The sequence below is a fragment of the Bufo gargarizans genome, chromosome 6, assembly GCF_014858855.1.
Source record: "Bufo gargarizans isolate SCDJY-AF-19 chromosome 6, ASM1485885v1, whole genome shotgun sequence".
Classification (NCBI taxonomy): Eukaryota; Metazoa; Chordata; class Amphibia; order Anura; family Bufonidae; genus Bufo; species Bufo gargarizans.
This window is the reverse complement of record NC_058085.1, coordinates 297,544,886-297,558,814: the sequence shown is the minus strand read 5'-3', so window position 1 is coordinate 297,558,814 and position 13,929 is coordinate 297,544,886. Positions and strand designations below refer to the sequence as shown.

Genomic DNA, 13,929 nt, shown 5'->3' with positions numbered 1-13,929 from the left:
CTATCTAGTACCGGGATCGTAAAAAGAGGCATCTTTCCAAACACCAAAGTGGTGAAATCAACCTCTCTTCCAACTTATGGAAACTAATCCCTCAAAATGTTGGTTGGAGCTTCGATCTCATTGTTATATTTTGTATAAGTGTTCATATCTAGTCTTAGAGGTAATGGGATATTTAAAAACGGTAATTCCAGGCAAAAAGTCAATGCTTTGGCCAAAGTCATGAAGCTATAAATACTCCCATCTGAATAGTGCCATTGCTGAGATCTCGAGCTGAAACCTGAGCTGCCATAACAAGAGAGTGGCGCTGTCCTGTGTCACCTCATAGTCAGTATAAGAAATATATGTCTCCTGCAGGACACTAACAAGACACCACTCATAATGGGGCTTGGATAAAGTTAAGATGTAAATTTACCTCAGGTTGATGTCTCTCAGGCTCCATGACGTATCATTTCTAACTCCACTCTACTTACAGTAGTTCTGTGCGACTACCCATTGACATGCATTGATTGAGAGGTAATTGCTATACTGCTACAATGAAGCTACAATGTGGTAAAAGTAGAAACAGAGTAAGGCCTCATGCACACAACCGTTGTGTGCATCCGTGTCCGTTGTTCCGTTTTCTGTGATTTTCTGCGGACCCATTGACTTTCAATGGGTCCGTTGAAAACTCGGAAAATGCACCGTTGTTCATCCGCGTCCGTGATCCATGTTTCCTGTCAGTCAAAAAAATAGGACCTGCACACAAGATTGACATCCGCGTCAGTGATCCGTGATCCGTCTGCATAAAAGCTTTTTCAGAGCTGAGTTTTCACTTTGTGAAAACTCAGATCCGACAGTATATTCTAACACAGAGGCGTTCCCATAGTGATGGGACGCTTCTAGTTAGAATATACTACGAACTGTGTACATGACTGCCCTCTGCTGCCTGGCAGCACCCGATCTCTTACAGGGGGCTGTGATCCGCACAATTAACCCCTCAGGTGCCACACCTGAGGGGTTAATTGTGCGTAGCATAGCCCCCTGTAAGAGATCAGGTGCTGCCAGGCAGGAGGGGGCAGACCCCCTGCTGCTCCCCTGTATTTAACTCATTGGTGGCCAGTGCGGATCACAGCCCCCTGTAAGAGATCGGATGCTGCCAGGCAGCAGAGGGCAGTCATGTCCACAGTTCTTAGTATATTCTAACTTGAAGCGTTCCTATCCCCATGGGAACGCCTCTGTGTTAGAATATACTGTCGGATATGAGTTTTCACTATGTAACTCAAATCCGATGGCATATTCTAACATAGAGGCGTTCCTATGGTGATGGGGACGCTTCAAGTTAAAATATACCATCGATTGGATAAAACTCTGATAGGGACTCCTGACTTTAAATTGAAAGTCAATGGGGACGCATCCGTTTGCAATTGCACCATATTGTGTCAACGTCAAACGGATCTGTCTCCATTGACTTGCATTGTAAGTCAGGACGGATCCGTTTGGCACCGCACGGCCAGGCGGACATCAAAACGACTTTTTCCTTCATGTCCGTGGATCCTCCAAAAATCAAGGAAGACCCACGGAAGAAAAAACGAACATGGATCACGGAACTACAGAACCCCGTTTTGCGGACCGTGTGCATGAGGCCTAACTGTAGTGAATGCTCAGACAGTGCAATGGAGCCACAGAAAAGGAGGACACCCCAGCGTCTGCCCAGGTCTTGAGCAGGAAGGAGGACAGGGAGCCAGCAAACCGGACGGTCCGGCCTAAAGCTGGACGTCTGGCCACCCAAAGTGGCCCTTTAACAGATACTCACACTACAGGACAAACTTACATAGTTGCAGGACATGTCGAATTCTTTCTTAATCATTTCTACTTAATACATGTAATTTATTGTACAGATAGCCGTAACCTTCCCCTGATACAGGGTTCAGGAATGCTATTAATGTCAAACTTCACGAGACAACGAGGTGGAATAAACTGGTCCGTGCCTCATTACTGCTATTTATGGGTGTATGAATACCACTTAATACCTCCTTATTGCCACGTAAATTACATTAGACAGAAAAATGCCGCTGTCACACACCACAAGGGATGGTCTGTCCAACTTCAAAGGAATAGAACAATTTCAAGTCCGACCCGCAGAGCTCACGTTTCAAAGTTACAATTGTTGAAATAAGAGCAGACGCATTTTACTTAACGCCAGATCCATTAAAGAACAAGCTTTTTTATGGTTTCCTTCCTTTGCATATTCCCATTTCTTATCTATTTATTTTTCTCATCGTCTGATACATGACTAAAACACTTGTAAGGCCGGGGTCCATCACCATTTAGGTTTCTGATCCGTCAGAAGAAATAATAATAATATTATTATTAATAATAATCTTCTTTCTTATTTTCTGTTCTTCTGACGGATCGGAAGAATGGAAAACTGAACGGTGTTCGGAACCTGCCCTAATCATAAAATAATAGTGGAATATTTCCAGCAGCATTGGGCAACACGTGACATCAAGACAATACACGGAATTGAGAATAATTATATGTCAGGGCATCAATTATGATTAAGTTGCACATTGCACTCTGTATTGGTTGATTGCACTCTGGTTACCCCTAGGTGTCATCTGTGTACTGTGCACTAGTTAACAGCAGCACACAATGCCTGGCAGCAGCAGCAAAAGCAAATAATAAATTAGAGTACATACAGAGACACAACACATCTGTATATAAGCCTGGATGTGGTACAGTTTTGGATACCACAATGTAGATAAGATACATTATCTAGATTAATAAATACATACGAAGATCGCTAAAGATTATGTAAAAGGTTAAAGGGATTTTCCAGGAGTACAATATTGATGACCTATCCCTAGGATAGGTCGTCAATATCTAATTGGTGGGGGCCCGATTCCTGTCTGATGCCTGCTGATCAGCTGTTTGAAGAGGTCACGGTGCTTCAGGGAGCACTCCAGCCTCTTCACAGAATACCAAAGACAGCGCTGTCCATTGTATAATGGCTGCACTTGGTACTGCAGCTCACTTGAATGGGACTGAGCTGTACATAGTCCATGTGACTGATGAATGTGGCATCACTGGCCTAGAAGGAGGCCGCAACGCTCATTGGAGCAGCTGATCAGATATTGATGACCTATGTTGATAGGTCATCAACATTGTGTTCCCAGAAAACCCCTTTAAGTGCCTATAATATTATTATGTGTGAGTCTATTATGCTACATAGCCTTAGAAACTCCTCTAAATACCCAATCACTAATCTGTCATCCTGCAAGTACTATTCAGTCAGTGCTACCCGACGTCATATTACAGAGGTTTAATGCACATGGCTTGTATAGATCCAATAGATGGGACCCCCTGCTCTATGGGCCCTTACTGTATATTCGTGTGTCTGTGTATTTTTTTTTTAAATAGATTCGTATAGATGCCAGATTACATAGGTCTCCCTCTATTATAGCAAGGGTCACAGAGACACCAAAGAGCAACAGAGTCTCTGCTTTTCTATATTTAAATCCCAATCAAACTTCAGACATTTCTTTAGATTTCCATCACAATCATGGACAACAAAGCCTGCATCGGTACGGCGGGGGACGGCTGCATCGGTACGGCGGGCGACGGCTGCATCGGTACGGCGGGCGACGGCTGCATCGGTACGGCGGGCGACGGCTGCATCGGTACGGCGGGGGGCCGCTGCATCGGTACGGCAGCATCGGTACGGCGGGGTAAGTGGCAATTTGCATAATGAGCAATGCAGCAGGGGTCTCACCTGAGCTTGGAACAGACAGTTTGGTCCTCATGTACGGAAGGGGTGTCACATTCGCTCCTGCAAAAAAAAAAGCACAAATATAATTAAGTCTACCATAATAATCTAAAATACTTGTGTGGCTAATAAATGGACTCCCCCACACAACGAGAAGCATTTCCTCTAAAATGAAAAAGTCGATTAGTTTTCCTATTAGGGTTCAGCTACATGGCGATTTTGGACAAGACACGTTTTGCGCAACTTGCAGGTCTGCCCCGATCCTAGAATCGCAGGAAAAAAAATAAAAAAACACAACAATAACAACACTGCTGGTTATTTAGGATTCTGGGATTGTGGTATTTTCAGACGTTTGTTATATTCGCTATTGGTAAAACCAGGTGAAGCTGAAATATGAAGTTATTGCAGCTCTCATCACTTAAAAAGGTTGTCCAGGCTTTTAATATTGATGAACCATCCTCAGGATAGGTAATCAATATCAGATCGGCGAGGGTCCGACACACAGCACCCCGCTGATCAGCTGTACGAAGAAAAGGCGCATGCAGTACGCAAGTGCCGTCTCCTTTCTGTCTTCCTGCTGTTATGTCTATGGCAAGTCCGCTTCTTACTATTTATGACCTATCCTCATTGTTGGAGATCCGACACCCCCACTAATCAGCTGAAGATAAAGCATCACCCATAAGAGCGCTGCCTTCTCTTCTCCGTTTACCTGCTCGCCGTGGCAATCGCAGTGGTGAGCGATGAAATTACAAGTATGGTGTCCCCATTTACTTCTATGAGCCGGCTCTGTCTGTTCAAGTGTATAGGAAGGAGCCGTCTTATAGAAGTGAATGGGGACACCATACTTGTAATTACATTGCTCACCACTGCAACCGCTGAGGCAAACAGAGCAGAGAAGGCAGTAGTCGTACGGTCGCTGCTTTCTCTTCAAACAGCTGATCGGCAGGGGTACCAGGAGTCGGACCCCCGCCGATCTCATATTGATCCTGATGATAGGTCATCAATAGTAAAAAGGTGACAACCCCTTTAACAGAAAGCAGCTTATGTTCTGGTGGACCTAGACTGGCTATTCATTTGAATGGTTGTCATGTAATACCACATTTCCACTGAAGAGGTCACTGCAGTTTCAACAGGTGATGACAGCTGATCGCCTGGGATTTATGAAGTTATACCTGCAATGATCAGCTGAGAAGATTAGCTTTATTTGCCAAAGGGTTCTCTCTTGATATCTGATATAAGCCCACACAGGTTAGGCTACTTTCACACTTGCGTTAGGGGTTCCGCAAGCGGCCCCGAACGCATCCGTACGGCCCCAATGCATTCTGAGTGGATGTGGATCCGCTCAGAATGCATCAGTCTGGCACCGTTTGTCCTCCGCTCCGCTCAGCAGGCGGACACTCGAACGCTGCTTGCAGCGTTCGGGTGTCCGCCTGGCCGTGTGGAGCCAAACGGATCCGTCCAGACTTACAATGTAAGTCAAAGGGGATGGATCCGTTTGAAGTTGACACAATATGGCTCAATTTCAAACGGATCCGTCACCCATTGACTTTCAATGTAAAGTCTGGACGGATCCGTCTGACTCTGACAGCTCACTCCACTTTCACATATGGCTAAAGTCAGTTTTAGCCAAGTCAGATTTATGATCGGCCCTTTAAGACTGTAATAAATGTGGTTTGACGGTAGCAGTTTATCCGTCAGTAAGCAGCTTTACAAAAGTCGCACGTCTTTACGAAAAATTTGCACGTCTTTACGAAAAAGTCGCATGTTCTATTAAAAAGTCTCATAAGATAAGCATGGTCCTCACTGGAGTGAAATTGCGCAATTTTTTGCGACTTTTTAAATAGTCTCAATAGTAAATCTGTCTAGAGACTAATTTACATAAGAAAACACGCCCACTTTCAGAAAACTGGCGAGCATAGTGCAAAGCAGAAAAAAGTCGCACATTTTTGTCCAGTTTTAGTGATTGCGCAAAAATTTGCGACTTTTTCACTCCATTATTTTGACTTGAGCTAATGATAAATCTGGCCCTTACCCTGGGTTCACACCTGAGCGTTTCTCAAACGCGCGTTTTACGCGCGTTTCTGTCACGCGTTTTTATGCGCGTTTTTTATTATAGTAAACGCGCGTTTGACGCGCGTTTGTGTGATTGACTGCAGTGTCCTATGGCCACAAACGCGCGTCAAAACGCCCCAAAGAAGCTCAAGTACTTGATTATGCGTCGGGCGTTTTACAGCGCGATCGTACGCGCTGTAAAACGCCCAGGTGAGAACCATTCCCATAGGGAAGCATTGGTTTTCATGTGTTGAGCGTTTTACAGCGCGTTTGAACGCGCTGTAAAACGCTCAGGTGTGAACCCAGCCTTAGGCTGGGTTCACACCTGAGCGTTTTACAGCGCGTTCCTACGCGCTGTAAAACGCTCAACAAGGAGAAACCAATGATTCCCTATGGGAATGGTTCACACTTGGGCGTTTTACAGCGCGTACGATCGCGCTGTAAAACGCCCGACGCTCAAAAAAGTACATGAGCGACTTTGGGGCGTTTTGACGCGCGTTTGTGGCCATAGGACACTGTAGTCAATCACACAAACGCGCGTCAAACGCGCGTTTACTAATACAAAAAACGCGCATAAAAATGCGCGACAAAAACGCGCGTTTGCGCAACGCTCAGGTGTGAACCCAGCCTTAGAGTTTTTTCTTAAATATAATGCAGACACCAGACGGATCCGCTCCGAATGCAAGTGTGAAAGTAGCCTTAGTTTGTCAGTGCTAACATAATTGAGAGGACAATGTATTTCAGAGCAACTTTAAAGCATTCAGGACTCCTTATCTACAGTACTATTACATCACAGCAGATAATAGTCCAAAATTGTGACCATTTCCATCTAAATTTTGGTGCACATTGGAAGATTGGTGCCCCAGAAGCTAAGGTCTACGTATTTCGTGGATTTCTTTTGCAATGCACGGCGGCTTTCTGGCATATGTCACGTTAAATTTGTCAGTCATGAAGGCCACGCCCCCACTTTTTTTTTTTAAGAAAAGTGGTGAGTGCAACTTTTTACATTTTTTTTTTTTTTTTCAATATCTTTTTATTAAATTCAAGAGATTCCATATAATGACAAGCAAGGTACAAATATCAAGCAATTTGAAGGCATAATAATATCCTCCTCACATCATTGCATTACATCCATTTAAATGTTGTAAAAAGCAAATAAAACAGTACATTTGGAATCTCATTTTCAATTTTCTCCCCCCCCCCTCCACCAAAACGCTGGTACGACCTCTGATCCCCCCCCCCCCCCCCATCTGCTGAAGATCTGTTGCCCCTAAGAGACCCTAGCAAGCTCTGATAATAGAAACTCATCCGGTCACATGCAATGGGCCTAGACCTCCCCTTAATTCTTCTTTCAAATACCACGCCGTCAGTTTGAATGGGCTCATAGTTTTCATGAACTCTGTATTTGGGATATATGACAGAATGTACAGTTTCCATGTCCGAAACAAGCGCTGTCCAAACACCTCTTTACAGTTCAACGCCTCCAGCCATTCCAAATGAAATAAATTCCTCATTTGGTCCTCCACCATTGTAACAGCGGGGACCTCAGTTGACAGCCAAGACTGGAGCAAGCACCTTTTAGCGACCATGAATAACTTGTGGCCCACTAATGGTATGTTAGAAAGATCACCTTCCTTTTCCCCTACGGTTTGAGCATCATCAGGAGACTTAGCTTCACAATGTAGTATTGCTGCTGATGGCGAGACAACAGCACGTACTTTGCTAATTTTCCCCAACATCTGGCCTATTGCTTCCCAGTACCTACTCAACTTCGGGCATGTCCACAAACCATGATATAAATTTGTCTTGGGGGTGCCGCATTTAGGGCAAGCTGTAATCCTCCCCGGACTAGACGGGGAACTTGGGATATCAAATCCGTAAATAGCATGATGTAGGATTTTTACATGTGTTTCCCTCCATGTTTCGTTTATTATGGCCTTGCGCATTGCTGATATCCCTGACCAAACTGTTTCATGGATCTCCGCCACCCCTAACTCTTTGGCCCATTTCTTGAAAACTCCCTTGGGATCCTTGGTTCTCCATCTATCCCTCAGCACATGATGCAACAACGACAGTGACCTTTTCAGTTTAACACTAATAAATGCATCGAAATTATTAGGACTCCATTCCCTTGACAAGTCCTTAGATAGAGTCCTGCAAAAACTCTTGATCTGAGAATACTGCAGAAATGAGGAACGTCCTAATGCCAATTTATTCCCTAATTCCTGTAGCGTTGCCCATCTCTCCTCTGATTCATGAAACAGATCCCCTATTTTATTCAGCCCCTTAAGGGTCCATTCTTTGAAAAGTGCACTTTCACTGCCAGAACGAAACGACGGATTCCCCCGTAAAGGTAAGTGTTTAGATATCTGGTATGGGAGATTAAAATGGATTCTAAGAGCTTTCCATGCTATCGTCGTGTCCCTCACTATAAGGGAAGGTTTTATGTGGCTTGGTAAGTCGGGCCTTTTAGCATGCAATAAAGCAACTAGATTCCAGGGCCGCACCAAGTCCCGCTCCAAAGCCAAGTTGGAATAGTAACTCGTCTCATTTACCCAATCTAGGATGTGTCTACTTAAACATGTTAAGTTATAGCCCCTGATGTCAGGAAAGTTCAACCCTCCCTCCTCCTTCCTTAATTTTAGCTTATCCAGTGAGATTCTAGGCCTTTTTCCCTGCCATAAAAAACGGATGAATCTGCTTTCCAGCAATCGGATATCCGCGTGACGAATAAGAAGCGGGATAGTTTGAAGTGGGTATAAAAGCTTGGACATGCTCATCATTTTAATGAGATGGCTCCTCCCTACCAAGTTTAGTGGCAGACCCTGCCATCTATCCAACTCTTGCACTATCCTGGTTATAAGAGGGGGAAAATTCAAGCTATACATCGAATGCGGCTCCTTGCCAACACGAATGCCCAGATACTTAATACTACCTTGCGCCTTCGTTATACTCAGGTGCCTCGGTATCTGATATCCTTTCGCATCGCTCCGAGATAAGGCCAACATCTCGCACTTGGACGCATTCAATCTATACCCCGAATAGGAGCCAAAATGGTTCAGAGCCTGGAAGATGTTAACTATGTGTTTTCTAGGATTGTCTATGAATAACATTATGTCGTCCGCGAATAGTGCGACCTTCAGAGGCCGGTTTCCAATCTGTATTCCTTCATATAAATCCGACTGACTTAGGAACCTAGCTAGTGGTTCAATGGAAAGGTTGAACAAAAGGGGTGATAATGGGCACCCCTGGCGTGTCCCTTTTTGGAGATAGAAGGGCTTGGACAGGAAACCTGGAGTAGATATCCTTGCCTTCGGTAAACTATACAGTTGTGTAAGATAAACCCTGAACGCCCCCGAGAACCCCATCCTATCCAGCACTGCCTCCAGCCATGCCCACCTCACATTGTCAAAAGCCTTTTCAGCATCTAAGGTGAGCATGGCCGGAGCTTCCCCGGGCCGCGGTTGGTGGCGAACTCTGTCAAGTACCGTCAATACCGTGCGAATGTTTGTTACCGCCGAACGACCCTGTACAAATCCCACCTGTTCTTTATTAATGAGCGATGGCAATATGACCGCCAGTCGATCCGCTACAATTTTTGATAGGATTTTGGTATCCACGTTAATTAACGAGATCGGTCTGTATGACCCCGGTAATAAAGGATCTTTACCCGGCTTGGGAAGCAACTTGATATACGAGGTATTTTCCTGATCTGGGGATGCTTTTCCCTGCAATACTAAATTATACCATTGTAGTAAGATCGGTGATACCTGACCTAATAACACTTTATAGTATTCCCCAGTATACCCGTCTGGGCCTGGCGCTTTAGCATTGCTTAATTTCTTGATGACAGATTGAAGTTCCTCAAGTCCTATATCTCTATTAAGAAGTTGTAACTGCTCTGTGTTAAGGCATGGTAGCTTGACTTTTTCCAAAAGAGAATCTTTAAGATCAGGTTTAGTGGCATCCTGGTATAATTCTCCGTAGTATTCACCTAACATTGAATTAATCCTAGAAGGGTCAGTAACCACTTGTCCCTTTTGCCCCTTAAGACCAGTTATGAATTGAGGGGCCCTCCTACCCTTAGCAAGGTTAGCCATAAGACGCCCAGATTTGTTCCCATATTTGTGCAGCGTCGCCGTCAGCCTGGTATTATTTAGTATCTCCCTATTTTTCTCGTTAGCTTCAAATGCTCCCCTGGCATCTATCCACTTTTGTTTGTTAATAACTGTGGAGTCCCTCCTATATTCCTGGTAGGATTCTCTCACCAATAGACTTGTTTGCTCAAATTTAGCCTGGGACTGTTTCCGGAGTCTAAAAACATGACTCATGATTTTCCCTCGCATAACAACTTTAGAGGCATTCCACAATAACTCAGGCGAATCTATATGTATCTGGTTATCACCTATGTACTCCTCCCACCATGCCACCAGTTTATTAGTAAAATCCTCGTTCGCTATCAGGTTAGTAGGAAATCTCCATAAGTAGTCAGAGCCCTTGGGGTAGGTATCTCTCACCTGTAGCCAAACTGGGGAGTGATCTGATATCACCAGGTCGCCAATTGCAGCCTTTTCCACCTTTCTCGCCAAGTTAGGGCTAGTCAGTAAATAGTCGATACGCGACCACGAATCTTGCGAATGAGAATAAAAGGAATAAGATCTTTCATCCGGATGCAATTGGCGCCATGGATCAACCAAAACCGCCCCTTCCATCAGCCTGCCCAGTGCTCTATCATGGTTGCTGACTACTGCCTTCAAAGGAACACTACGCTGTCTATCCTCCGTCTCCCTCGCCACTGTATTGAAATCCCCCCCCACTATTTTGTTCTCGCAGGGATCAGCCAATAAATTGGTTTCTAGTTCTTTAAAAAACTTCCCATTGTTTTTGTTAGGGCCATACACATTATAGATACTATATTGCGTTCCTTGAACCTCAACCTGTAATTGGATAATACGGCCCCCTTCATCAGAGAAGGATCCTAGAACCTGGCAGTTCAAATTTCTATTAATTAGGATTAATACTCCAGCTTTCCTATCAACCGAGGCCGACCCATATACTCTCCCAACCCACAGTTTGTTCATCCTTGTAAAATCTTTTGCCGCAAGGTGCGTTTCCTGAAGTAGTACTATATCTGGGTTGGCCTTTTTCAGGTGACGCAGCACCATCCATCTCTTTTGGGGTGATCTTAAGCCCTTAACGTTCCAGGAAATGATCTTCATATTCCTAACCTCCTAAGTGACACTCCGGTATGAGATCTGTAACTCCTATTATAGTACTATATCTCTCTGGGAAATAGGACAGCAGATCACCAGCAGATAAAGTAAGAACCCCTCCCCCTTTTCAAAATGAACCGCAAACTATGCCCGTCTACAACTACGGTTAACCAGCTCCTACTCGCACCCCAATCTCTTTTTGTTTATTTTTCCTTTTAAACTTCCTTTTTTCTGAGTTGCAAGGCATACCCACCCCCCACCAACTCTGCATATATATAGTTTTACATTATAACACAGCGTCTACCACGTGACATTAGTGACCCTCACATTCACATAAAGAAACAGTGGCCTGGTTCTAATGGAAATAATTTAACAGCATTACCCCACTAGCCCTTATGCCCACACCATGTTGTAGACGACTACTTTAATCTTATCAATAGTCCTTAACTGGCTCGTAGTGTTCGCCCTCTTCCAGGTGGCTGTTCTCCGCCTCTACGACCACGATCTCTCTGAGGAAGACGCCTCTCCTCCGGACTCCTCGATCGCTCCCATCTCTTATAATTACCCCTTCCCCGGTCAGCTAAGTCCCGTGCATCTTCAGCGGTAAGTAATTCTTGCAAGGATTCCATCGCCATACAGGGGTCACTGAATACGGCAGAAGTCCCATCTGGCATGGCCACTCTCAACGTAGCCGGATACTGCAACTGGAATTTGATCTGACAACGATACAGAGCAGAGCAAAGGCCGCTAAATTCCCTCCGTAACTTCGCTACTTGAGCAGAGTAGTCCGCAAACAACAGAATTACCTGCCCTTAATCCTCAAGGGGCCTCTCCTGGCTCTATACGCTCTAAGAATCGCCTCTTTATCGCAGTAATCCAGGTACCTCATGATCACAGGACGGGGTCTCTGCGTAGGATTATTGCTGCTCCAGCTTGGTGAATTACTTTGGTCCGGTAGCGTTCCGATCCGGTGTGCACGCTCAACTTTGTGCTTCCCATCCAGCCCCAGGGCCTTTGGTAAGTCAAGTTCACATATTTCTTTGAGGGCCTGCGCCTTCACCCCTTCCGGTAAGCCTAGGAGCCTCAGATTGTTTCGCCGGGAACGATTCTCCAAATCCTCCAGGCGATCTCTCAGAATGATGTTATGATTCTGTATCTCCTGTATAGCCAGGTTGGACTTAGAGTTCTCCTCTTCCAATGCAGCGCATCGTTGTCTTAAATCCACTAGGCACACCTCGTGCTGCCCCACGGTCTCATGCAGCTGATGTAGGGATGCCGCCAACGTTTTAGAGAGCGTCTCCTTGATGTCTGGTGCCAGGTGTCTGGCCACTTCTATTGCCAGTGCTTTGTAATTTATTCTGGCCCCTTCCGATACATCTTGGAGTGGCGAGTCAGGTAAGGCGTCTATGACACTTTCAACCGCGCTCGACGGAGACGCGGGAATTTGATCTGCCATCTTGTCTGTAGCCTCACTGTCGGCCTGTGCGACGCCGCTCCGAACTTGCTTTTTACCACTCCGGAGCAGGTATCTATCCATGGATTCCTTGCAGGGCAAGGTAGGAAAGCCAGGGGAGCAAGCCCAACTCTCCCCCTGCCGATATAAAGCGCCCGGAGCTTGCTATAGGTGAGGGATGGACGGAGCTCACTCACTCCTCGCCTGCCATCTCAGCGCCGGAACCGGAAGTCACTTTTTACATTTTATACTGCTGTTGCCACTTTTCTAAAGTCGGCATGGGCGGCATGGGACATTGGTTTTCTGTCAAAGGGGAGTTAAAAAATAAAATTCCCCCCAAAGTATAGTAGAACTTTTTTTTATTGGAATAATTGTGCTTTATTTAAATTTTTTAATGTTGTCTTTTACATGAATTACTGAATTTATTATTTGTGCCTTGATTTTGTTCCTTGGCCAAAAACGAGGAGACGTGAGACAGAATGATGCCGGATTTCACCTTTATTTTCCCTTACTTGCCCCTCAACAATTAATAATGACTTTCACATCCGCAAACATTATTCTAGATTTTGTAAAATGTAATTTACCTGCTAAAAATAAATGTGAAAGTCTGAAGAAGCGTTTGACTGCTAAAAACAGGAAGACTGCTGAGACACGTACAAGTCTGAGTCCGTGTCATGCAGTAGGGTGGAGAGAATGAGTGCCGTACAGTACAGCTACAGGCCTGTTTGCCATAGGTCATCATATTCCTGCAAGTCATCATAGATAATGGAACGGTGGACTTTATACAGAATGTCCACCCATTAACACTGTGTTATCTCAAGGTCCCAAATTCTGTACCAATTAATTTCTTATTATATCTTTATAGCAGTCAGAACAGTTTTGTAATAGAGATGAATAGGCAAGAATCTGGCCCTATCAATCAAGAAGGCGAGGGCAGAGGAGCACAGGTGCACAGAGAGGTTTGGGCCCGCCCTTGATGCACTTGACTGTGCATTTGCATATCTATTACAATTACTTTTTCCTCCAGAACAAAGCAGTGGATCACTACTGTAAGTGAAAGGTATCATTACATTCAGCTGATCTAGCCTTACACAGCATTGTGCCTGTTCTAATAACACTGCATTCCCTAGTGACAGATTCCCTTAAGCGCTCATGCAGTGACCAGGTCCGCAGGGGCAAAACTTGAGGCACGGTGGACCGATGGGGGTAGTAGTTAATTTACTCATAGTTAGCGGAGCCTCCCTGGGCCGGCGTGCAGTGATGGGAAGGATGGCACCAGTTCCTTCGGGGCACGCTGTTTGTCCAGGGAATCCTGCCAGATGGTGTTTGAGGTGCTCTGAGTGGAATGGGTTTTTATTAAAGGGAGTCTGTCACCTCCATATGGCCATATACAGTGCTTACATGGCTCTGTAGCACACCTACACAGGATTGTAACGGTACCTTTGTTCTCTTCTTTAGACTTGCAC

At 45.1% G+C, this 13,929-nt stretch overlaps 1 protein-coding gene across 5 annotated transcripts in view; it reads right to left on the bottom strand.

The window, feature by feature from the left end:
* The window catches only part of FAM13C (family with sequence similarity 13 member C), a 360,167-nt gene that overhangs the window by 159,468 nt on the left and 186,770 nt on the right, over positions 1–13,929 (bottom strand). For all 5 annotated transcript variants that reach the window (XM_044299040.1, XM_044299044.1, XM_044299043.1 and 2 more), the window contains exon 8: positions 3,752–3,808. In XM_044299040.1, the coding sequence (XP_044154975.1) occupies positions 3,752–3,808 (57 nt within the window). The remainder of the gene's footprint in view (positions 1–3,751; positions 3,809–13,929) is intronic.